This window comes from Podarcis cretensis (genome assembly GCF_951804945.1).
Source record: "Podarcis cretensis genome assembly, chromosome: 1".
Taxonomy (NCBI): Eukaryota; Metazoa; Chordata; class Lepidosauria; order Squamata; family Lacertidae; genus Podarcis; species Podarcis cretensis.
This window is the reverse complement of record NC_137170.1, coordinates 42128381-42155545: the sequence shown is the minus strand read 5'-3', so window position 1 is coordinate 42155545 and position 27165 is coordinate 42128381. Positions and strand designations below refer to the sequence as shown.

The 27165-nt window shown below is 42.2% G+C and overlaps 1 protein-coding gene and 1 pseudogene across 2 annotated transcripts in view; both read right to left on the bottom strand.

Annotated features, from left to right (window-relative positions):
* The window catches only part of RYR3 (ryanodine receptor 3), a 271072-nt gene extending 251674 nt beyond the window's left edge, over positions 1–19398 (bottom strand). Inside the window, exon 1 of the mRNA XM_079954045.1 lies at positions 19174–19398. Coding sequence (XP_079810171.1) covers positions 19174–19224 — 51 coding nt within the window. The 5' untranslated portion in view covers positions 19225–19398. The remainder of the gene's footprint in view (positions 1–19173) is intronic.
* On the bottom strand, positions 6813–7825 carry LOC307222025 (splicing factor C9orf78 pseudogene; annotated as a pseudogene). Its single transcript has 2 exons — positions 7593–7825; positions 6813–7348 (listed from the first exon to the last, which is right to left on the bottom strand). The product of its transcript is annotated as a splicing factor C9orf78 pseudogene (transcript).
* Positions 19399–27165: the final 7767 nt, after the last annotated feature.

Sequence of the window (27165 nt, the reverse complement as noted above, 5' to 3'; positions counted from 1 at the left end):
ATACGGTACATATGTTATCATAGTGAATGCTTTACCAATCCTGTTCAAATAACATAGGATGCATGCTTCTAATCTAAGGGTTGAATCAAACACCATAAATGACAGACTGACCACTCACAATGATGCATGCCCCACAGAGCCTTTCAATGGGAACACAAAGGGTTTCTCACTTACCCAATAGGCCTACTCTGAGTCTCTTCCCAAGCCACAGTTGCTTTTTGGCTTTCAGCAACACATATACATAGGGAGGGAATTGTTACATGTCACATGAGGGCTGTGTGGACAGGAATGAAGATTTATAGTAGTAGAATCTGGACTGGTTCCAAGCCCAGAATTTATTTGTGACCCACGCTATTCTCAGACATTTTAAACATGCATAAGATGGCTTGGATCCATAGGCTACTTCAGTTGTGGAAGTGTGTTTGATCAAGCAGAATCTTGCTGGATGGAGGATGGAAGCTATTTTTGCCAATTCCCCCTATGGCCTCTATGCCATTTCCCATGTTGTTCTGAAGAGCCCCCAACTCTCTAAAGAAGATTTGGGGTTGGGTAAAGGGACCACAGGGGGAATCAGCAAAAATAACCTCATGCCCTTCTGTGAATGGGATGATCTTATGAACAACACGCTCATGGGATCTCTGGTCCCAGCCCAAGAAATGTGCACGTGTGTGTGTGTGTGGAGGTGGCACTGCCTCTGACATGTGCTTACTCATTGTATTATCTTAAAAAAACCTTCAGTGTGTATGTCTGTATTTGTGGTTGGCTCTTCTCAATGCATTCAAAAACAGGGCATCTGAATTCATGAAGAAGAGTCCTCTGTGCATACAGTTTTAATTGTCCACTTTACAACTGTATTTCCATCTTCTCAAATGCCAGGCTTGAACATCTTTATTAGATGCAATGTCATCATTACAATTTACTCTGCTTAGTAATACACCAGTCAAAGCATGATGGATGCAATCTGATTGCTGATCTTCGTTTGGTCCTCATTAAATTCCCCTGTGCTGGATCAAGAAATATGAAAATGTGATTCAAAAACAGTCATGGAAAGCCAAAGCAAATAAAACCTCTGGATCAAATAAGTGTATTAGTCAACAATACATTTGTTCCAAAAGTAACTGGCACCATTAAAATCAGGTAAGTGGGTGGGTTCTTGTGCAGTGAGAAAAATGCTTGAAGTCGAGCTGGATTATGTTTCCATGGAGGCAAGACTCCCACAGGAAAAATTACAGCATTTTAAAGCACTTGTAGGGAGGCTCCTGGGCAGCCAAATAAATGATACTGTGCCAGTTGCAGGCTTTATTAGGTCACTTAAATTTTTACCTGCAAAGCTCAAGGGAGAAGGTTGCCCTTTTTTGCTGTTCTTTTAACAGCCTCCCCCCCCCCCCCCCGGCAAAGCTGTGATTTATTATTGACTGGAAAGGTAAGATTCCAGATCTGTAATGAATTTTTGTGTGTGTGAAATTCAAGCTTTATCTATACTAGAATAATCATCTCTTCTTGGCAACAGGTACAGTATAAACATTCCTAACATTGGTTTGTTTATCTCGGTATAAAAAGAACATACCCTTCAGCAGTTTTTCTATAGAATAACCTTGAAGGGGATGCCTCTAATAAGGATTTTCCTCTCTTGCTCCCTTGATGTTGCAGTGATACTGTAGTCAAGTTTGCAAAATGCAGCTGATACTGATAGACCATTTAGATGACTAAAACTAACCTTTTGCTTAGATACATTTTATTTTATTTTATTTATTTTTTTGGCTTACAAGTCTAAACTGTGACTGCTCATTCCTCACTCTTGGCTTACAAAGCCATAGGGACAAGAATGTGGTCCAATACCACGCATGGTTTTAAGGAAGCTATCATGCAGCAGCTGCTTTAAATGGCAAAAAGTAATGTCCCCTCAAGAGCTAACAGCCAGCCCTGCCACTTCTGATCTGGTGTTAATGGACAGCTGAGCTACACTGCTACTTCTGTGGCCAAGTACCAGCATTTTTTGTTTATCTGAATTGATGGGGAGATGGAAGAAGTGGTTATTTATTCTTTTCCTGGAGTCTTCATTTTGACTGGTTCCAGCTGACCCGTGACAGACCTTGGGGTCTCAGATTTCATCACTGCCCTGTGCAACGCCTAAATTTGGTGCACTCCACCACCACCCCACCTCTTGCACTTCATTCTAAATAATAGTTGTGTCACCCCCCACGACTCTGTAAGAACATACAACAATATGTGCAATTTGTTTTTTAAATGATATTGTATTCATAAATTACTGTGACATGCCCTGGGATCCTAAGCTGAAAAGCAGGCAAATAAATCAAATTAATAACAATAATAATGAGAATCAGAGCCCTGTTGGATCAGACCAAAAGTGCATCTAGTCCAGCATCCTCTTTTCACAGGCCTTCCAGATGTCCACTGGGAAACCCACAAGCAGAACATAAGCACACCAGCACTCTCCTCACTTGTAAACCTCAGAAACTGATATTAAGAGGCATAGTGCCTCCAGCACTGGAGACAGTGCATGGCCATCATGGCTAGTGGCCATTGACGACCAGATCCGCCAATAATTTGTCCAATTCTCTCTTAAAATAATCCAAATTCCATAGTTAGCTCAGCAGCCAGTGAGCCATGTGTAAGTCCATTCGAATTCATTTTGCAGAGAGAGAATAGGCTGAAAAAGAAAAAATATCTCCTGGAGCTATATGAGTTGATGGGCTGTTCCAAAATGTTTAGATGTATGAACCACTCTTGGGTGTCCAAAATTTGTATTAAGACACCAGAAGCACAGGTTTCATTGGTGTGGATTCATACCAACTTGAAGATCAGAGCAAAGTAGACACTAAAGTATGACTGTGTGCTAAAATTGTATTCATTTTCCTAGCAGTTTCTTGTCTCCTTCAAATCAGAACCTTTTTTGCCATCAGATACATGTTTTGTGGCTGTGTAGAATATGCTCTGCCTTTCCCTAGTTACACTTTCCTTGTACCGAATTCTATTTAAATATTCTCTTTCAACATGTTTAATCAAATGTGTGTTCATTAACGTAGTTAAACTGTGTTGAATGTCATTGCTGGAAATGTACTCTCTTTCCAACAGTATTTTTCAAGCAAGCCATTAGCTAGCCATAGGGATTAAGCAGCACACTTGGTATATTTCAAATGTTAAGGAATGAAGGACTTTTGAGGCATTAACATAAATGGCAAGGCTCTCTCGTTTCATTACTGCTCCTTTGAATCCATTTTCATTCCTGTCATAGGCAGCATGAGGTCAACATCTACTTGTTTGTTTGTACATAAGATCTGACTTGAAACATTTTGGTTTCTAAGAAAATGTCAGCTTTGAGTAGACAAAAATAGAAAAAAATGAGGCCATGGATCTTGTGGAAATGCTTTGTCATATGCTCTGATATGTAATTTGCAGCAGGTCTTAGCATAATTTTATTCTTCTGAATTGCTCTTATAATATTTAACTCCCAAGTTTCAGAATCATATTCTCTGCTGATTGCTGTCCGCAGACAGTTTTTCCGGTTCATGTGGCCAGCATGACTAAGCCGCTTCTGGTGAAACCAGAGCAGCGCACGGAAACACCGTTTACCTTCCTGCCAGGGTGGTACCTATTTAGCTACTTGCACTTTTTGGTGTGCTTTTGAACTGCTAGGTTGGCAGGAGCTGGGACCAAGCAACGGGAGCTCACCCCGTCGTGGAGATTCGAAACCGCTGACCTTCTGATCGGCAAGCCCAAGAGGCTCAGGGGTTTAGACCACAGCGCCACCCGCATCCCCGTTGCATTAGCATCCAAATTTACAAAGACTTTTGTGGCATGTTAAAGACTAACCAATTTACTATCGCCAAAGCTTTCATCGACTACACTCAACTTTATAAGATGCATGAAATGTTATCCTGGGTCGCAGAAACATATACACATGGCTGGGGAAGGGGGACCAAAAAAAGTTAAAGGGAAATGGAAGGTAGAAAAGTACAAATAGTGATAATTACATAAACAGTGGTAATTCACAAAACCAATTTTTATGACACAGACATCTTTGCATTGGTAGGCCAGTTCACACATATAATGTGCTAAAAGAATCTTCGCCTTGGTTTACTCCACAAGCGATAGCATTGAAACTCTTAATATATTGCAGTTCAGCTGTTTCATAATCAGTTTAAATGGAGGTTTTTAAGGTGAGCTTGCCTCACCAACATTGGTTCCCAGAACTATTGTGTAATTATTACAGAGTCCTTTGTAAAATACTGAGCAACTTTCTGTATGATGTTTGAAACAATTACAGTATTGTAACAATATTTGCCTTAGTCAAGGTCTTGGTTTACCTACATATGGACTACAAAAGATTCTCATTTCATAAGAGTTGCATTGTTTGCTTCAAGTGTCCCCACACCAATTGGTTCAGAACCAACTGTACTTTTGATCATTCCAAGCTACCCTTTATTTACTTAACTTGGGATGGCAGCTGAAAATAAGAATATCCTAACCCATTAATTAATGCAAGACCGATTTACCCTTCCAGAGGAAAATTGAAAATTAAATCAATTTAATTACCAATCTTCCTGTGTAATGACCATGAAAATCTACTGTAATATTTCTAGTGATGACTGCTTGAGTTAGTCCTGCTTCCTCAGCTAATCTTCATTGCACCAGATATTGAGGCATCTAAACTAGTAATGTTATAGGTAGTTATTGGGTCTGAGAGTTTCCCACAGATTTTTTAAATTTTATTTTCTAGATAGGATGCTGAAGATCGTCATGCTAACTGGTTCTGCATTATTCCTGGACTACCTGCAGAAGAGAATGATTTAACTTGCATGTAAACCAGTTTAAGCCTACTTTGAAATTTCTGTTTTTGCCTACATTAAAGTTTTCTGTCTCGTGTACTTAGCTATAGCTTTTCAGGACGCTGACATTTCCCCCTGACAGCCTGAGAGAAAGCTGCTCTTCACTGAGGGAATTGACAGCATGGAATACATTACTGAATTTGCTGTCATATACTGACTAAAAAATGAAAATTGTTTTGGGAAATGGTTGGTTTAAAAGGAGTGGGCTTTGATATTTGCTTTCTTTAAGATAATCAATTATAAAGGCATCAGCTTGTCTTATTTATAAATTAACACATTTATCTAAATATTAACATTGTGGCTATTTGTTTCCAATTAACTAGAAGCAAAACTTCCAAAGTGATGGCCAAATACTCTACTAGCAGAATAAAGAGAGAAAACGCTAAGTTTTATATTCATGAGCCCTGGCCTCTGCCCTCTACCCCTGTGGCCCAGATGTGAGGAGATCAGCATCTTTGACAGTTCAGTTTTTAACTAAGTGTGGTTTATTGGTTCATCTAAACCTAAAACTTCACAAACTGTAATGGTTCTAGGGGGTTGCTCGTGCGTAAGTTGGCACCACACCTGGCTGGGTTACCTGGGTGAACCCTTTCTGTCCGGACAGCCACCCATCCGTGGCTGTCTCAATCGCTGGCAGAATCCGTCAGTGGGCGTTTCTTGAACTTCCTCCAGCACAGAAGTTCTTTGACGCCCAGTCTCCTCCTACTCTCCCTGCGCGGAAGTCTTCTGCGCAGGGAGGGTGTGGGCAGCGGAGGACCCGTGCTCTCCCCGCTGGTCTCCTGCGAGGAGTCCTGGAGCCTTCTCTCTGATTCCCCCATCTGCCCCCCTCCTCTACTGGTGCTACGCTGATTTCCTTCCCCAGCGGATGGGCTGCCTCTCTCCCTACTGGGACCCTCTCCGGCATCCCTCTGGAGCCTTCCCTCCGCCTCTGGCTCCGATGGCAGTTCCCTGACATAAACGATGGTTTAAAGTTGGCTTGTGTAAGCCTGAGTTCATTCTGAGCTTTGATCTGTCTGATCTGCAACTGTTGGCTACTTGTGTATACTCTTCCTTTGTGATTTCCCTTTTCTTCCATGCCCAGTACCTCAAGCTTTTTGAAATCAGCCTTCTTAAAGTACAGAATGCATGTCCGGCTACACTCAGCTTTCCCTTGTCTCTGTATCATGAAATCCAGGGGACATGATCACTTCCTCCCACATTCCAAGTACTTCCACTATGTCAATCAGTTTGTTCCTGTTGGTGAGAACCAGATCCAATACAGATAATCTCCTTGTTGCTTTTTCCACCTTCTGGGAAATGAAATTGTCAGCGAGGCAATTGAGGAACTTGTTGGACCTTACATTCTTGGCAGAGCTTGATTTCCAACAGATATCGGGGATAACTGAAGTCTCATGTGACTATTATGACCATTTTTGAGTGTTTGGTATTCTGCTCAAGGAAGGCATCTTCCAAGTCTTCAGTCTGGCCTGGAGGTCTATAGCAGTAAAGTCATTGTTGTTTTCCTCCCCATTCATTTTTACCCATATACTCTCAATCTGCCTTCCATGTTCCAGGTCATGAATCCCTTCACAAATGTACATATTATTTACATATAATGCTGCTCCCTTCCTGTTCGTTCTACTCCTTTGGAATAAGTTGCACCCCTCTATTTCTATATTCCAGTCATAAGTCTCATCCCACCAGGTTTCAGTAATGCCTATTAGGTCAAATTCATCTTGTGTGTTTCCCATACTCTGTACTTTGACTTAAGCTTTTTATCTGTATCATAGTTGCTCTGTGAATGCTGTGAAATATTTAATAAAAAATATACACAGCTTGATTTTATTTTTTAATCCCCTCTCAGTGGTTTACAAAAAGAGTTCCTGGTCACAAGGACAATTCTAAGTGAAACTTCCCCTTCTCAAATTTCCCTGTGCATTTGCTCTGAACATCTGAAGAGGATTTGTGATCAGGAATCCAGCTTCAGTACTGCCAGTTTATCGTCCTGAACTCCTCATAGAGATAGTCATCAGTTGCTTTCAAATTTGGGGGTGTTTGCAGTTAGGTGAGGATCTCACAACTTCTGGTTTCTCAGTATCTCCCACCACTGACTGGCTTTGGGTTTCTCTTTGTTTCTCCATACCAGTGAATTCCACTCTTCAAGATAAAATCTGTTGTGCTGGACATAGTTGACAGGCATGTTCGTTGGGACATAGGAAGTTTTCCTATTTTTCTCCTTGTTCTGCTGCTCAGCCAGCAACCTCACTTTGGCCTTCTCAGTGAAGATGATGTTTTTGATCTTGGCATCAATTCTGAGGTCCACCTATGATATGCCGCTCAGCATCTGATTGGACAGCATCTCTTCTGTCTTCTTGGCCAAAGAAACCCAGATGCTCTCAGGTAGCTTGTACAGACTGTGCTCTGCATTCTTCTGCTTTACTTCCTGTTCCTCATTTTCCACAATCCCCTTCCTTTTTTCAGCTTTATTTCAATGGAGTTCATCATATCAGCATACAGTGGTACCTCGGGTTACATACGCTTCAGGTTACATATGCTTCAGGTTACAGACTCTGCTAACCCAGAAATCGTACCTCGGGTTAAGAACTTTGCTTCAGGATGAGAACAGAAATCGTGCGGCGGTGGTGCAGCAGCAGCGGGAGGCCCCATTAGCTAAAGTGGTTCTTCAGGTTAAGAACAGTTTCAGGTTAAGAACAGACCTCCAGAACGAATTAAGTACATAACCAGAGGTACCATTGTATTCACCTCTCAGGTTGGTCTCTGCAGAAAAAGGACTTACAAAGTTACAGTCCTCCTCTTCACTGATCTTGCGATTCTTTCAATTTCTTCATGTCCACCATTGCACCAGTCTTTATCTTAAAAGGAGTATCTGCCAGGGTCATTTCTTCTTGTAGCTTCTTCCCCACAAGCCGAGTGACAGAACTCACTCCATTGGGCCTCTTGTAATTTTTGCCAGACCTCCTTGGTGACCTGCTCATCCTCATCTTCCTCCTCAAAGTCCCTCTGATGGAAAGCTTTCCCTCCTGTGCTGGCTGTTTGCAGTAATAAACTTGATTGATTGATTGATTGATTGATTGATTGATTGCTTTCCCTGCTAGCATGTTCCTAGCTGCATTGGTGACAAATCTTCTTCTTTACCACTTGTGGGAAGAAATATATTATAGAAGGGTAACAGGCAATATAAAAGTATTATGACTAAGAAGCTTTAAGTGTGTAAGGTACTGTGAATGTCCCAAATTTGGCCATATGTCATGCACAGATGAGTTTTGTAAACTCATACTCCATTCACACACTTCTAGGCCATTTTCAAACACCAACAGTGACTATCAACATCTCTCTACATTTGAACATTCACAGCGTTTATCAATGATTGTCAACATTAATACATGAGTGAGCACTATACTGCAGGTGGCATTTCTTCTGAATAATAGCCTCTCTCTCTTTATAGACTTTTATATATTACGCTCTCACAAGTTGTAAAAGTTACACAACCAACATCACATATAAGACAGAGGGACAGTGAGTTTTAAGGAAGGAAGAATTGTCAGAGCACTCTCCCAAACCAAGCACAACAGAAAGAAGATCTTAGCACTGCAGTGAACTCTATGGTAAAATGTGGAATGAGACTTTAATGACTGTTGCCTCTTCAGCTTCTGACTCCTCCTCCTCCCAGTCTGCTCCCTCCTCTCCCTCTGACCACTCATCATCATCCCAACACCAATCCCCTGGCTCTGAGCCCTCTTCCCCTGGGGGCTCTCCAGCTGGTGTCTCCCACCATTCCTCTGCATTCAGCCAGTCTATGGCACAGGGCTTCCCCTCACATGATTTGAAGGGTGGGGTTCAGGAGAACCCCCAGAACAGCACACAGCATAAGAAGAGGGGAGTCATTCTGTCTGGCAAGCTGAAATGTTTGCACAAATGGAACATCTGTAATAGCGCAATGATGAATTCCACCCCTTGTTTGCAGTCACCCCCAAAATCCCCCGTAAGGGTAACATTCGTCTAGGAATATGCCAACAGACTAGCAGATATGTCTCTGTCATTATAAAGAAGTATCTTAAGCACCACCCTGGGCCAGAATTCTCAGCTACTACTGATGTAGAACTTTGGGTGCTGGAGGTACCAGAATCATTGAATCACAGAGGGTCATCTGGTCCAACCTTCTGCAATGCATGAATACTGCAGTACTAATGGGGATATTTACACTAATATCCAAACATTACTGATGAAGAGGCATTGAAACAAAGATGTAAATCACGGTAAGCCTAACATGTTTCAAATAGGAGCTGTGTGGAAAACATGGGGAGGGATCATGCAGTCACTATCCCAGCAACAGAAATACCCAATTCATAGTAACTCACTGTATTTGAATATGAGAGCTGAATCACACACGTATTTCACAGCACAATGGTTGTAGAATATAGCAATTAAGAAACTTCTCCTTGTAGCAACGGAAGCAGCTCATAGCAAGGTTCCAACCATTTTAACTATGTGCTCACCAACCACCCAAAAGGGGACACCAAGAGCAGTAAGCAGCTCTGGAGAGAGCAAAAAGACTTTCTGCAAGTTGCCACCATACTGTTGAGTGTATGCATGAATCCAGCCATAGAGATATGGTGGAGTATCATTCTTAGCACTCAGCTTACTGAGCCAAAAGTATATTCTGTACTACTATAGATAATATATTTGGTGCTACAGACCTTCAACATTACTTGTGCTATATAAATGTCAACGAGTAGTTCAGTACAAGTTTTGCATGCGAAAGGACCCAGGTTCTCCAGGTGGAGCTGGGACAATCTCCTTCCTAATACCCTGGAGAGTCTCTGCCAGTCAATGCAGACAATAGAGCTAGATAGAACAATGATCTGACTTAGTATTAGATAGCTTCCTCCTTTGCACCTAGCTAAGAATATTTGTTTGCATCTATGGAAACAGATACTGAGGCTTATCAGATGGCTTTAAAAGTCTGTTCCTTAGTGGAAGAAATTGACATTAATGAGATGTGTAGAACATATATCATTTAGTAATTGTCTTCATGTTTTTGTATACATTCCACTACACAGGCTAAAGCACTACAGGCAATGAATTTAAGAAAGGTTGCTCAGTTCTTGGGGGGTTGAAGTTATTTGGCCACAGGCATCTTTTATATCACCGCTCAAGGCATGATGCTCTGTATTCCAGTCAAACAGTATTTGCATTGCCTTTTATTATCTATTTACTGCTATCTGGAACTATTCCTCAATACAATATCCAGTTAAAGCCAACATTATTTACAATCTGCTACCAACCAATAATTGTCTGAAAGTCTCAGTGCCAATGCTGGAATTCTGATGTGTCAAATTTGTAAGAAAATTTAAATAAAGCCATCATTAGCATGATTTTATAGAATTATAAACCTATTTACTATTTATACATTTATAAAACTATTTCTATTTTAAGGCTAGTGATTTTGTAAAGTTTTCAAAAGGGCCATTTGGAGACAACTTTGCTTTTCACATAGCATGATTCACAAGTCAATTATATTTAACTGGGCTACTGTTGTGAAATGAAATGCCACGGGCTATTTTTGTAAAATATGATTTGAACAAAAAAAAATCAGCAAAATGATTTCATAGCAACATAGCAACAGTTAACACAAACCTCTCTTTCATAACCAAAGGCTGATAACACCTCTATTAAGAACAATTTATGATGAAATGTTTTCTCAAAACATTTCTCTCTAGTGAATGACAGAAATTGCTGGGAATCATTGAACATTTCCCCTAAAACAAAAACAATTGAACATTATTCTGAAGCTCAACTTTAAGAAATTACGTTTTTATTTAAATTCATGAGAGACTTGTTTTCCATAAGGAAACTAACGCAGGTCTAACTTTCAGTACCTAGGATAGTTTCAGTGCCTAAATTGCTGCAGAAGTGTTTAACTATCCTACAAATCACTTCATCCTGCAAAGAAATCTAGAAACTGTAGCTTTGTGGGTTGGGTCTTCCTAACTACTCTCAACACCGTTAACAAACTACAGTTCCCAGGATTCTTTGGGGGAAGCCATGACTTTTAAAGTGACATAAGATTGCTTTAAATATATGGTGTGGATGTGACCTCAGAAAATGATGGCTCAGTGAGCAATGAGAGTATTTACTGGTTTACGGATAATGAATACTGACTTCACAAAGAAGCCAAAACCAGATGCACAAACCTTCATAGGAATCCAAACTCTTTATCCTTGGAACATGTGTAATTAGTGCAGTAAATAATGTGACGATGCGGAAAGACTATTAGTAAAAGATGGCACAAGGTATCCTACCTTCTAACAACAGAATGGTGGATCTGTTCCTTTGCTACAAAAATATATGAGCCCAGCCAACCAATCCGTATCTGCAAGGTGGCATTTGAATGTCCTTGATATAAATTCACTTCTAGACATAAGAGCACAGGATAAAAAGCTTGGGCTACACAATAACAGCTTTTCTCCAATCTTTTCAAAGAAGTTTGGCTGTGATGAGACAGTTGGAAACACCGGTAAAATTTAGGAAGGGAGTAAGCATGTGAAAGGATGCTTAGCAATGTGAAACACTAGCTGACAACCACCCATGGTTTTTGGAACATCAAGGTTATAGCATGATCTCTCACTGACTATCAGCACATTACTGTGCACATTCAACATTGCCCACTTTCTCAAGAGAATCTAAGTCACAGATCTTAGAAACGGAAAATTGCAGAAGCTAGATAACATGGCACTGCAAAGCCAGACACAATCAGTATGCTGGTTGCTACACAACAGATATTTCTGAGATGATACTCAGTAGATTACATTGTTTACAGACATTAACTGACAAACAGCATAGGCATACATTCTATGCAAGTCCATATCTCGCAGGGCTAATGAGGGATGCAAGACAGAAACCGAGACAGTCCTGGTATGTCTGCTAGTGTTTGAGGTCAGGTGTGACTGACACTGTAGCCAGAAAGTTCCTTATTTTGGAGCTAACCAATAGTTTCTGGTTGACTGCTTACTCTTTGCTCTTGCTGTAATGCAATGGCTGCCTTTGGATATGGTGATAATACTATGGTTTAGTATAATGAGAACAGCCCAGCCTTGGACTTGTGCATTCCCCTCCTCCCCTCCCTTCCTCTGGCATGGCTACAAAGAGAAGATTGGGAGCATCCACTTCTGTTTTAGATTGATTTCAGTTTAATATGCCATCTGAACTTTAAACTGCAATTAGCCTTAACTATGGTGGCGCTGTGGGGTAAACCACAGAGCCTAGGACTTGCCGATCAGAAGGTCGTTGGTTTGAATCCCCACGACGGGGTGAGTTCCTGTTGCTCGGTCCCTGCTCCTGCCAACCTAGCAGTTCGAAAGCACATCAAAGTGCAAGTAGATAAATAGGGACCGCTCCGTTGGGAAGGTAAACAGCGTTTCCGTGCGCTGCTCTGGTTCGCCAGAAGCGGCTTAGTCATGCTGGCCACATGACCCGGAAGCTGTACTCTGGCTCCTTCGGCCAATAAAGCAAGATGAGCACCGCAACCCGAGAGCCGGCCACGACTGGACCTAGTGGTCAGGCATCCCTTTACTTTACTGTTATGGTAAGTAAAAACAAGCAAGCTATGGTGCGAAGTTGCCTTGTCTCCACTTACCATAGTTAAGATTAACTGCGTTTAGCCCCAGTTCAGCTGTGGCAAGCTGCAGTTAACAAAAAAACAGAAGCTAAAATTTCCAATCTCCTCCTTATGGCTCCATCAGAGCAGGGGGAATGCATGAGCTCTGGGGAGGTTAAGTGTGTTCTGGTTGTGTCGGAACCAGCCCAACAGCCTTTGCAAATCCTGTGCTTCCCATGTTTCCCTACCCTTGAGCTCACGAAAATTGGAAGAAGAAACCATAGCATTTTTCTAAATACTGATATTTCCCACCCAAGTTTGGTTGTGTTGCTCTTTACAGAGATAAGTACTTGTAGCATACCTCTGAAGTACGTATAGAATTCCCTCTTCATTGTGCTAGTTCCAGAAACCTATGCAGCACCCATCTCCCTACAAAAGACTGCCTTCCAGAGTAGTAGGCTATAAATTTTCTGGGTGTGTCTGTCCTAAATCTTGTTTCAAAGGAGGGGGTTGCTAAGGTGGTCTACAGTGCAAAAGTGAAATGTGTCATTACCCTCAATGGAAGCCACAATTTGCCCCCTGGGTGCTGACAATTGACGCTATTGCGTTTCCTACTACCCTGAGCTGGAACTACCCTTCCTAACTGAGCGACAAGATATAAAACAAGGGGAAGAGCCTGCAAACTTCTCACCTTCAAAACTAATGAAGATGCAGCAGAATTGCTCTTTACCTCCCACTACCCTGTTGCTACTATTTGGAGGTTTGGGCTTATTTATAAAATATATCGGACGCAGGTGGCGCTGTGGGTTAAAGCCTCAGCGCCTAGGGCTTGCCGATCGAAAGGTCGGCGATTCGAATCCCTGCGGCGGGGTGCGCTCCCGCTGCTCGGTCCCAGCGCCTGCCAACCTAGCAGTTCGAAAGCACCTCCGGGTGCAAGTAGATAAATAGGGACCGCTTACCAGCGGGAAGGTAAACGGCGTTTCTGTGTGCGGCTCTGGCTCGCCAGAGCAGCGATGTCACGCTGGCCACGTGACCCGGAAGTGTCTCCGGACAGCGCTGGCCCCTGGCCTCTTAAGTGAGATGGGCGCACAACCCCAGAGTCTGTCAAGACTGGCCCGTACGGGCAGGGGTACCTTTACCTTTACCTTTTATAAAATATATGCATTATAGGTATGGGGACTTTTTTTTTGCTGACCCCCACTTTCCTGTCGTTTGCATGTGTTAACAGAAGGGCTGCTTTTGGAAATCCCTATGCCACCCTGTGTAGGTCTGTTTCCTTGCTGTTGCGTTTCTGTGTGTATTCTTTTTCTTTGCTGAACTACTGCATCTGTAAAGGGCAAGGCTTTTCAGATGCTTCCTTGATTTGTAGCTCTACTTTCCCCAGCCTTCCACCCTCATCCTGGTAGGTTTATCCTCTCTATTTAAACTGATGAAGTTCTATCTGTACAAATGATGCTTGCAACACATCTGGGAAAACCAAGAACAATGTGAACCACTGGCATAAGGGAGGGCTGAACATGCCATCTCTCTTTGCGGGAAGAAGGGTCATAATTCCATAATCACTTGCTGTATATTTTTCTGCTCATGCAAACATTTCAGACTGCAGCAGTCACAATTCACATCACCAAATGGTAAGTTTCCTAAAATGTTTATTGGGATTTCAAAAGTGAAATCTTTCTCCAACCATGGCCAATGAGAAGCCCCTGGGAAGGTAATAAGTAGGACAAAATTGACAATATCTATCCTCTCTGCTTCATGCCCAATGAAATTAGCGATGTACCGTCTCTAAATATGGGAAATTGGGCTTCAAGTTTTCACTACATTCAAACCAGATTCCATCACAGTTCATTGCCTTACTGTGGCAATTCTATAGGATTGCCAAACATTTATCTTAAACATGCTTCCCATCACGTAATCCTGAGTTGTTGTAACTCGAAAACAACAGAATTTCACCCCAGTTCTAGTCACTATTTACACATGCCACATGCTTTTATTTCTCTCGACCATGTCCCTCCTTCTTTCCTGTGCAAGACCCATATGTTTAACAGCAACATAATGAACAGAAAATGAGCAGGCGATGTTTTTCAAAGCAGTGCATCTGCATGCTGGAAAAAGCTTTGCCTGCCGAACTTTTGCTTGTTGTTATAGACATGGAAACCAGGTCGGCAGGGGGTGGGGAGAGATGCCAGCTTCTCTCACACATACACCTTTCTTCCATGCTAAATGTATTTACAGCCTATCTGTAATTCATACGCTGGGCAAAAGTGAAGAATGTAAAGTCCTTCAGTTACAATATAGCCCTGAAAGGATTATATATTTGGCACCAAAGATTACACACCTAACATGATTAATACAACCTATATTTCCTATTGGAAATACTATTTTGTCATATTTCACATTAATTTTGACTACATTTGCTTTGACTTTGTTTCCTGAATAAATCCTCTTATAAGATAATTGTGCCGCATTGCTTTGTTTTTGTTTTTATTGTGCTACATACATGCTCTCTGATCCGTGTAACTATATCATATTTTGAAGAGGCACAGAAAAGACTGTGTGTTAAATTAAAAAGGCCAAAAGCAATAAGAGTTTGACAGATATACGATCCTAAACCCAACAGTCCAGAAGCAACCCATAATTCTCCTGCCCCTGCACCATAGCAAGCAATACCTTATTTGTGCAGCTTCTGCCATTTGGTCATGAACATTCTGGAATTTCCCAATAGTTTCCTTAAAATCGCAGTGGTCAAAAGCAGAAGTGAGCACAGAGACCTGATTGCCGCCCTGACTGTAAGCATACTAACCATGATCTAGCAAATACAGCCCTGCATATACATGGTCAGCAGCGGCGTGCTTAGGGTGTTGCATCTGAAACCAAGGGAGTGTGAGATAGCTCTTGAACCGAAATAAATTTCACTAAAATAAATCAGAATTCTTCAACATACATTCAAGATTTAAGTCTAAGAGAGGCATGTAAACAATAACTGATCAATGCACAGGACTTAGCTCCAGAACTTGTTTTGAGAAAATATGTTGTTCCTTTTAAAAAAATCCAAACTTCATAGTAAGGCAATAGTTTAATTAGGCCGAACAAAATGCCATAAATAGCGAACAGATTTCTGAGCTTTTGGAACCCCTTCATCATTCTAGATGTTAAGCAAAGCAGTAGGTGAGAGGAACTGGGAGGGGAACCTGGCTTGCTGTTAAACTCTGCATTAGTCTCAGTTTTAGTGTAGGAAGAGATTGCAGACTTAACAGAATAAGCTCTCCTAGATTCAGATTTTAGGTTAAACCTAGGGTTGCAGAGATGAAGTAACATATGACTGAGTCCTTGTTTTTTCTGTATGTCACCAGCTTTAAGCAAACCACCCACAATTCTTCAGTGTAACAGTTTAAAGACTGAGCTACGAACCAGTTTCAAGCTAGTCTTTGCCATAAATTCCTTTAGTTGCCTTAAGAAGCTGTTACCTCTCAGCCTCAATGCCCCATCTGCAATAGGATAATATTATTGACCTACATTGCAGGGTTACTTGTAAGTATTACTGACACAAAGCACTTTGAACACTCTGAAGTGCTATATAAATTATTGCTATTATGGTTTCCAATGTCAGAGCCCCAAACTTTCACAATTAAGAGACCACCTTGATACATATATCACATACTTGGGATGAGAGATAAGGACTTTCAGGGCAAAGGAACGGCAGACTTGACCATGCAAGCAACACAAACATGGGTGTCAATGAAATCCAAAAGGTAAGTACCAGAATCTCTTGCAACGCCATAATGTAGAAGTGTGCAGAAGGCAGACAGTGGTCAGGACAGACTAGTGACAAATTTCTAGCAGATTATCCAGTGTACATTGGCAAATAACATTGGAATAGATTGATCTTGATCAGATCCAGGAAGGCACTGTTGATGTCCTTGAGCAAACGGACTCAGAGGCACGTAACACAGATGACCCATTAAGGTATAACTAAACTGTTTCATGTGACTGTTGAGTGACAATCTTTCATTCTAATTTAAAACATCTATAGTGGACTGCAGGTACTTTTAGTTTTTGCAGCCTTTAAAAAAAAATGTTTAAAGAAAGACAGACTATGATGCAACGTATCCTAAGCTAGCCTAGGACAGAAGAAGTGCTATCCACCAGGCCAGCTTGAATCCTGGAATTTTTATTTCATAAACTAAGCCATGCTAGTGAATTGCCCAAGGTAATCAGCAAGTTTATGTGGATCAAATATTCCGCAATTCCTTTCCTGTGTAAACAGGTTTTGTTGGCACTATAACAGCCCAGGGAGCACCACATCTGAATCCTTAATAAGTGTAACCAAGTCCTAGCTAGACACTTGCGTGTCTACAAAAAGAAAAAACCTCCTGAATTCTAAAACGTACCATTCTAATGCAAGCTAGGAAGCTTTGGGAAAAGAGAATTTAAGTACCACTGTACTGGCCACTAAAATGCAACCACTTCTAAGGCAGAAGGCAGATGCTTTAAAATGATTCACAAAAATTTAGGAGTGCAACGCTGGAGGAAAGGAATCAGATTTTCTTTCTTGACTTCATTTACATGGATTTTGCTTTGGAAAATGGACTTGGTCATATAAAAGCAAGGGACTAAATGGCAAGTGTTTCACATTTTCTGAATGGCATACTCTGGGAAATTGTATTATTTTTTACAGTTCCATCTCTTTATAAGAACACTGAACTCTGCCTTCTGTCACTTTGTAATACATGCAATCACATCTGCCAGCCCAAAACTAAGGTTACGCCGCATGTGAGAAACTATTTTTGAAAGCACACAACTGCTCAAGGAATCCTCCCTACAAATAAATTTGTTTTAAGACCGAGGGTTTGTGTTGGTACAGTCTAGCAGACAACACAATAACTCAGCAGCAAAAGTGCTTTCATATTGCACGCATGCCTTAGTATACTGCTCATGTACCAAAGTGTGTAATTAATCTTTAGTATTTATGGCCACAATCAAAGTAGTATGCAAGAAATAAATAACACTCCTCCCTAGGGAATGTAGAATTCGGGGGAAGGTTTAGCAGCTGATACTTCTGTCTGTATGGGAAGTTGTCTAGAAAAGTGAAGAAACCTGCATTTTGTGCTTTATGATGAGCACGCCGGGAATAGTACCATCAAATAAAAACAGTAACCCTATGCACTATTCTGAGATACCAAGAAGCCTCCTTAAAAAAAAATCATTGTATGTTTACACCATATCCTAAGTCATAAACACTAAATTCAGTGAAAGATAGAAAGAGTTTCTATCCCTCTGAGGAAGGAACACAGGTTGCAGTCTCATCAGAAGTCTCCTCATGTAGGAAAAGATGAGATACCTTATTTGTCTAGGAAGAGGAGAAAGCTTTTCACCTTGCTGTTCAGTGAGGATATGAAGCAAAAGCGCCTTAGACAGCCATTTGGGTGTCATGTCAAAGACATGCCTGGAAGGTGCAAAGCTAATGCTATTGCGGGGGGAAACATCTATTGTTCAAAATATACATTTAGGGGCTTCATTGTGTGGATATGCAGTTGTCCCATAACATAAGCAGCAGAAGATCTAACGGAATAAAATTAGTCTTCCCTGTAATTACATCTTCAGTCATGAGGTTTTCAGAAGGAAGGAAGTGTCAATGACACTTCGACACAACTAGCATTTTTCAGGAGCTGCAAAAGACACCTTTTCTCATATTCCCCATGCTCTGCGCCCCTGCCCAACTGACAACAGCATGGGCTTATTACAGATAGCCAGCTTACCCATTTTGGAAATTCACCTTTTAAAAAAAGTTGCACTGGAAACTGCGGAGACTCTGTTGCTGGCACAGTTTTTTGCAAGGAAGCAGAGAAATGGTGAAAGGGCGGCAGGAACTAAATGTATTTTGAAGGGCTGCTCTTCAAGCAACTGTTACCTGCATCAACATACAGAATTATCCAATGAAAGGATGTCCCACACCTCAGACCAGTTAATGTGTGAATCAGAGTCACTTCAAAATCAGAAAATATCACCCCCTGAAACCTTATGGAAGAATGTTGTGAAAGCTCTTTATGGAGCATTTATTTATGAGAGGGGCAAGTTATTATTTCACTGGTTGACACCCCTGGCCAGAGGAAGCGCTACGTCCATTTAAACTAAACCTCTGTTTGAAGCACAGAAAAATATTTCAGGTTTACCTCTGAAGCACATTCATTCATGCAAGCACATCCCGCATGTCTGTATATTTGCTATAAAGGGGAGGAAGGATTGCAGAGGTCTCAGAGACCCCTCCTCGGGGTTTGCTTGCGATTTTGATCCTCTATTCCCCGCAAAGCTTCTTTTAATTGTCACTGAGGAGTAACCTAGAGAGAAGTTTCAGAGGTCAGGTATCTGGCATGCAGCATTAAGAAACCCAATCACAAAGTTAACAAGGATGCTTCAGACACAGGGAATCACCAGAGCAAACAACTCCCTTTCGGTACCAAACTCGGACAGAGATGGCTAATAAGCCGATTTAAAGGGAGATGGCACTGAGAACGTCCAATGCTTGTCTGGTACAGCCTGTACGTATCCTTGCATTATTTCCCGTTCTCCCAAACATTCGTTCCTGGGTAACCAAGCAGAAGCAGAGAGAGGGAGGAATACAGAGAGGGGAAATGTTATTCTGTAATGCAATACAAGCAGGCACAGTCAAGGAGACAAAGAAAAAGAACCCGGTTCCTGACCTAGAAAAAAACACCAGATACTTACAGTTCGTAGGAACTGTATTTCATCTTCCCCTCCTTCGCCCACTTCAGCCATGGCTCTGGAGGAAGCAGCTCGGCTCAGCCTCTGACTGCCTACACTGGTAGCAGCTCGCCGGGCTCAGCACAGCTCCTTTTCCCTATCTGTATTAGCATATAGCTAATCCATAGCCATATAGGGAGCCCAGCTAACTCCACTGCACTGCAGACTGTCAGTCAACCCCCTCACTGCCAGAACCAACGGAGCCGTCTTCCCAATTCCACAGCAAGCTAACCGCCCCCCCTCTTTCTAGACTACCCCCCCCTCTCCAGGGAGAAACCTATTGTGAAAGCAATGCGAGAAGCACTGCATGCATCATTAAGGGTCTCCCCCACCCCCTTGAAATTATCTCTCAACAGCACTGTAATAGGGAAATTAATGAAAGCAACACGCTCGCTCCCATTTTGCCAGATTAGTATCTTCACTTTTTTCTCTCTCTCTCTTTAATTTAAGGAAAGTATCACAATCAGCAGCTCTTCCCCTATTGATGAGCGTTTCAATGGATGGGAATAATGACTATCGGCAACGCAGGGTGATGGTTTTAACAGCCCGTTTTAAGCATGTGAAAATTATTTACTGCCTTCCTGCATAAGCAGCAGCAATTCTTGTTGGCACTGACTGTGTGAAGGAACTATGGGTACTTGTTAATTATGCTGCCATTTCCCAGAAGCAGCCACACACTGAGCTCAGGAAAAAGTTTTCACCTGAAACATGGTAAAATGTAAGCAGAACATGATCATTCTATTTTGGATCCTCAGTACTTGTGCAAATAATGAGCATTCCACACAGGCACCAGATTGGATCCTCAAGTCCCATCCTCAGGCATGGTTACTAGGAAGAAACTTCACCTCAAATCAAGGCTAATTACTCTTCAGAAAATCTGATTTAGCTCAGACTGTAAGTCACAATCTCCTCCCCAGAGTCCTAGTCCAATATTTTAAGTAAACAATGCTGGTAGCGTTGTTGGTTTTTTAAAGTGCACCAGAGACATTCTTATCTTGGTGGCTACCACACACCAAGTCCTTGAACCGCTGAGGAACTATTTGTCAGGAAGTTCTCTGCGTAGCCACTTGTCCCTACAGAATGCTTGGGAACAACACAGCAAATTCTGTACCACATTCAGAAGCATGGTAAAACTTCAGCACAGACTGGTCCTTAGGGACTGAGACAGATTACAATTTAAGCACCTCCAGCAACTCAATAAATTGAAATGTTCCCCCATGCACCTAAGGATGAGACAGGCTATAAATATAAATTAATTGATTACATATCTGCCGCTTTGAGAACCATTTTGCAGAACTGGAAACGGAGCCATGCAGAGTTAAAGAAAAAATGCCTGCCCGAAAATCACTGAAAACAGAAAACCGACAATTAAGTCTTATGGGTTTCCTTAAGAATTACGTTGAGATAAAGGAATCAGGGAAAATGTAGCCAAGAATGTGACTGAGCATCAGGATTCTGTTTTGGGTCAAGAGTTTGGATCATATAAGCCAATCTCGTGCCAACTTCACTGGTTACCAAGTTGTTTCTGGGCCAAAATCAAGTGCTGGATTTGACCCTAAGTGGTTTGAGGCCTAAGCCCTCTTCCTTAACATGTACCCTAAACACATGGAAGGGGCAAGAATGCACCCACTGCCTGCCCTGATGCCACTGACCAAACTGGCAGAGGAATACTCATGTGTGTACAGTTGTGATTGAAGTGATCTGGCCAAATGCAACGTTGATGTGTTTACTGCTGTGTGCACCATAGCTGTCAAGTGTCCCTTATTTGAAGGGACAGTCCCTTATTCCAGGGCCATGTCCCGCTGTTGTCCCTTATTGATGGATGTCCCTTAAATGTCCCTTAAATGATGTCCCTTAAATTTCAAAGGAAGCAGCTCCTCTCCCTCCCTCCCTGCCAGCCAGGGAGGCTCCAACTGTGTTGCTTGGCTGTGTTGCTCACCCAGTAAGAAGTCTAAGAACGACTGGGGGGTGGAGCTTGCATGCCTTGTGTGTGGCTAGTTAATGCAAGCTGAGGGGTTTTTTGAATGCTGGATGCCATTTTGTTGCACATGCTGCTGCAAACTTTGCAGTGCAAAGCCAGGCCGGGGAGCCATCTTAAGTTGAGGCTGCATAGGCCTTGTGGTGCATGTGATTCAGATTCTATTCAGTTGAACCTCTGGTTACAAAGTTGGTTGGACAGTGTTCTCGGAGCTACCAGCATGAGTTTGACCAGACTGCAGGAGGACAGGAAGACTGGAGTGCCTGGAACAGGTGAGGCTGCAGATCCCTTATTTTGGCTGCTGGTCCCTTATTTTCAAGGCTGCTGGTCCCTTATTTTCAAATCTGTAAGTTGACAGCTATGGTGTGCACACAGGTGTCCCTTTGAAGGTGTCCCACTCAATGTACAGACAATGGATGGGCCAATGGGATGAATGACACTGGGGTGGAGCCAGTGGGCATTGCCCTGCCCCCTCCACACATACAGTCCCATGAAAGGACTGCGTGAAGGGTACTCTTGAACTTCTTCAGTGTACTTTGATTTTGTCTTATTGTTATGATGCTTTGGTTTTAAAAGATTTTGTACACCACGTAGATATGTATTTGTATATGATTCTGCGGCACAGGTATTAATAAACTTTTAAAGTAGCACCCTGAGCTAAGTCCTCAGGCTGGAACACCGATCAGCGCTAAGCACGCACTATCCACTAATATCAGCAGCAACAAGAACAGACATCAGGAAAATACTCTTCAATAAAACCCTTATTGTGTTTTGCCACCTTCTCTTCTTTTCCCCCCAACCACAGTTGAAAACGCTAGTATTAAAGCAGGACAAATATCACACTTTATGGGTCAGGGAGTGTAATTCTTTGTGAATTGAACAGAGGTGAGCTGAAGAAAAAAGAGGAACATTGCCCAAATGAAATATCTGGATTAAAGCAGTATGTTCTCCCCACACACACACACACACAACCAGCAAGAGGCAGCAGCAGGTGGGAAGGCTGGTGTATCACACACTCCCTTCTGTAGCTTTACATTGATTACAAAGCTTGGCACATGCCGACAGGAATTTTTCCAGTGCTGTGCCAGGATTTTCTGTGAGATTTATGTCACCCTCATGCTGGGGGCGGGGGACCCAAAACGTAAGTTTATGACTTGTGGTTGATATTTTGAAGGAATCGTGTTTGTGTGTGTTTATAATTCAACAAGAAAATTGTCTCTGACATTTTCCAATATTGAAACAAAAAAATTGCTTTGAGGAGATTTACAGTGAAATCCTAGGTGTCCATGTATGTTCAAACGGGTTCCTCCCAGGAAAGCGTGCACAGAACTGGAACCATAGTACAATCCTGCACATATTTCTGCAGAAATATGGCTCAGTTGTGTTCAGCTGGCCTTACTTCCTAGTAAATATACTTAGGACTTGAGCCTACAATTCTATGATTCTATTAGTCTAAGTGTTATCAATACATGTACAGTGGTACCTTGGGTTACATATGCTTCAGGTTACATACGCTTCCGGTTACAGACTCAGCTAACCCAGAAATATTACCTCAGGTTAAGAACTTTGCTTCAGGATGAGAACAGAAATCGTGCAGCAGCGGCGCGGCGGCAGCAGGAGGCCCCATTAGCTAAAGTGGTGCTTCAGGTTAAGAACAGTTTCAGGTTAAGAACGGACCTCCAGAACGAATTAAGTTCTTAACCTGAGGTACCACTATAGTGTCATTGAGTCGGAAGGAACCAGAAAAGTCTCCTAGCCCAACTCACTGCCAAAGTAGGAATTCAGGAATTACATCCATATTAAAGCCTTTCATTTGTTTGTTTTATTATCTCATTTTTATGCCACTTTTCACAAGCAGTTCCTCTAAAGATATAAAGCACACATAACTAAACCCAATGTATCAAAAGCATGAAAACAGCACTAAGAACATTCTCCTAACAGACTGCTCACTAAATCATACTTTGGGCCTCATAGGACCCAAAGGCCCAAGTGAAAGGGGGTGGGACCACAGAGATGGTCTCCTCCACAGATCTTAGCTGACAGGTTGGTACAACTGCATACGTATGTGCTCTCATGCTATTGCTTTCAATCTGACAGACAGGCACACAGAGAGGAAAATATGTCCGATCAAAGTTGACTGGCAGACTGCAGCCCAATTCCAACTGTGCTTAGAACTGCAGTCTTTGAATGCAAGGATCATGTTTGTTCACATGCACATTCTTGATCCAAAGAACATGCTTCCAGCTGGTTTAAATAAATGACTTTTCGTTTGAACTGCACATAAGAATTGCACGATGTCTCTCTAAACCTGTTACCTCTTTTCAGTTTGTTATAACTCTAGCACTTCAGTCCCAAACACCCTAAGTTGAATGTACTATAAAATGTAATTGGATAAGACTTCACAACTGTGTCTGTGTGTGTGTTTAGGGTTGATGTGTTCCCTTGGCCTAGCAATTAAAGTTGGTACCACACAGAGAACTAACCATAGTAAAGTGCTGACTAATCCCAGTTTACAGTAATCATGTTTTATTTATTTGCTACTCACGGCCTTCCTGGTTTTAGTTTGCATGATGTTCTCTACTCAGTACTGTATGTGTTATTTTGGGAAACAATTTCTTGCCCCAATAAACAAAATATTTCGGTTTGTTTTCATACATCTTAACACTGAAAAGTGAGTGACCATCTCACATTTCTGTACATGTATCCCTTAGAGCTGGGTTCCAGTTCATATGATGGCTATGCGTTTAATAAGATAGAGAGCTCTTTTGGTGCAGTATACAGGTTCTCTGAAATTGAGGTGGTCTCTACATGCAGATTGGAACACGGGTGGTGCTGTGGGTTAAACCACAGAGCCTAGGACTTGCTGATCAGAAGGTCGGCGGTTCGAATCCCCGCGACGGGGTGAGCTCCCGTTGCTCGGTCCCTGCTCCTGCCCACCTAGCAGTTCGAAAGCACCTCAAAGTGCAAGTAGATAAATAGGTACCGCTCCAGCAGGAAGGTAAACGGCGTTTCCGTGTGCTGCTCTGGTTTGCCAGAAGCGGCTTAGTCATGCTGGCCACATGACCCGGGAGCTGTACACCGGCTCCCTTGGCCAATAAAGCGAGATGAGCACCGCAACCCCAGAGTTGGTCATGACTGGACCTAATGGTCAGGGGTCCCTTTACCTTTACCTACATGCAGAAAGTCACAGACAGAGCAGCAGCTCCTATGCATTGGTAGCCAGCCCCCCAGACGAGTGTTACAGTGGGGAATTTATTAATATGGGGCCTGAACGAGAACAACAGTTGGCATCCCCCAACTTTGATTGGGTACCTGTGTAAATATGGATTGTTGCTGTTGTTGTTCTCATCATTATCGTCATTATTTTGCACCCCCTTGGCATGGCTACCTGTGCGGGGGAACAGTTCACACCGCCCTAAATCCAACACTGGTTGGCACCTCCAATGGTGGCAATGCTCCCAGGTTTCACACACAGACACACACCCCTTAACACTACTGAAGTCACCAGAATGGCCTTTCTATGGAAAAAAGCATCAGAGGGAGGGAGGCATGTTAAGTGAGCCCTAAGACCATAATTTATTATTAATATAGTGCTATATTCCCCATAAGAAATCCAGTGTTCCCCCACCATTAGCAATATCATAACTATGTTTCAGTAGGACTTAATATCTAAAAAGTTTGCTTAGTGTCGCGACAGTCAATCAGAGAAAAATTACAAGGGCTGTGACCCCCAAGTGGCATTTTCCACCATTGCCCCTCCACTCTAGAATGCATTTGCTTCTGCCACATATATGAAGCATCATCCATATCATTACATTTTGGTTTTTAAATACAGTGGTACCTCGGGTTACAGACACCTCAGGTTACAAACACTTCAGGTTACAGACTCAGCTAACTCGGAAGTAGTACCTCGGGTTAAGAACTTTACCTCAGGATGAGAACAGAAATTGTGTGGCGGCAGTGCTGCTGCAGCAGCGGGAGGCCCCATTAGCTAAAGTGGTACCTCAGGTTAAGAACGGTTTCAGGTTAAGAACAGACCTCTGGAACGAATTAAATTCGTAACCAGAGGTACCACTGTATTCCCCCCCCCCCATTTGTATCTATTTTATGATACTGCTTTATTGGAGCCTTTGTTGTGCTTTTGTATGCCGCTTATGGATTTTTAAATATTATGGGGTTTAGAAAAGCTTTTAAGTTAATAAATAAGTGTGCCAAACTATGGCTGACTACGAAGAAGCAAGCAGGTCAAATTGCACACACCTTGTTCCTCCTTTTGTCACGCTGTGAGGAAATAAGCCAGAGCACCGGCTTAGCGTTATCAGGAACCTACCTACCTGGCCTACCTAGCAGTTCGAAAGCACGCCAGTGCAAGTAGATAAATAGGTACCGCTGTGGTGGGAAGGTAAACAGCATTTCCGTGTGCTCTGGTTTCCGTCACGGTGTCCCGTTGTGCCATAAGCGGTTTAGTCATGCTGGCCACGACCCGGAAAGCTGTCTGTGGAAAAATGCCGGCTCCCTCTGCCTGAAAGCGAGATTAGCGCCACAACCCCAGAGTCGACTTTGACTGGACTTAACTGTCCAGGGGTCCTTTACCTTTTTATCAAGAACCGACACCTATGTTTTGTTTCTCTAAGGAAACCCCAAGGTTTGTCCTTGGCTTCCTTTAGTGATTTGTTTGGGGAGAAACAAATCATGACCACTGGGTCACACTAATGTTACACCATTGTTCTAGTTTGTTTCCTTCGTGTATGGCTGGAGGGGCTAGAGCACGTGAGTAGTGTGCGCTAGCAGACTTGCCCATTCATGGCAGTCCGTAGTTTGGCCTACTGTAACATGTGAACTAAGCCAATAGCTTCATGGCCCAACTTATTCTCTCCTCGAGTTTTGGCTCCATTATCCATTACATACCATTAAGGAGATACTCCAAACAAATCTGAAGAATCCCTTGGTCACATTTCAATATCTCATTATTGTTTGCCAAGTCATCTAACATTTTTGCCATGTACATTTAGTGAAATGGCAACCGGAAATTATTTACATCAAAGTCACTATAGTTATAAATAAGCGATAGGCCAGAGATTGTGAGCAATGGGGAAGTAAATTAGGTGGGGATTAAGGGGATCTGCTTTTAGCAGACAATGCAAATTTTGCATGGGGAATGTTTTTTGTTTTAAAAAGCTGAACTGGCTTCTGTCATCAGTGTGAATGTATGAGCAAGTCTGCTGAAATTTACAATTCTGCTAGGTATTAAATTGAATTTTCACCTGACAGGTACATCCATTATTGTGATTACTTTGCAGTAAATTTAAAAATAGGTAGCCAAAACAGAAAGCCTTGTATCAAAACCCATTTTCTTCTGTTTTTATCATGGGCAAGCATACTACTATGCCTAGAATCCAATGCACAGATGCTCTATACTCATACTGAGGGATTTGGGATGGTTCATCACATGAGATCTTGCCTCTAGCTTGTCTTTTGGCAGGTTTTGCACTGGTTAGTGCCAACCAATAAGTTGGAATTTTTTGAAGTGGCAACAGCATGGGAGGAAGGAGCAACAGCATGCTGAGTTTGTCAACAGGAAATAAAGATCCATGCTGTTGCTACCAGGAAAGAACTAAGTCATATGTTTGCATCAGTTTTGAAAAGGTTTAATTTCCGTACTGGGTGGGGGATTTTTATTTTTTTAAAAAAGGCTTTCAAAAGATTTTGGTGGTGGTGTTTTTTACATTTGGAGACTGTGTCACTTGTTTGGTACAATTTTATGTGTCTAAAAGCCAGAGTGCTGAAACTGTAGATCAAAATGCATGTTGGATAATAGTAGGTCTTGCAAAACTGCTGGCTTTTATACTCTGGAAAGCTCTTGTTTAATCAAACCCTTTGGTCTCCTGTACCTCACCAATTTTGAAAAGGTTCAATTTTGTGTGTGTTTGAAAAACTGGGAGTGGGGCTGTCTGTTCTCCAAATGCTGTGTACTGCAT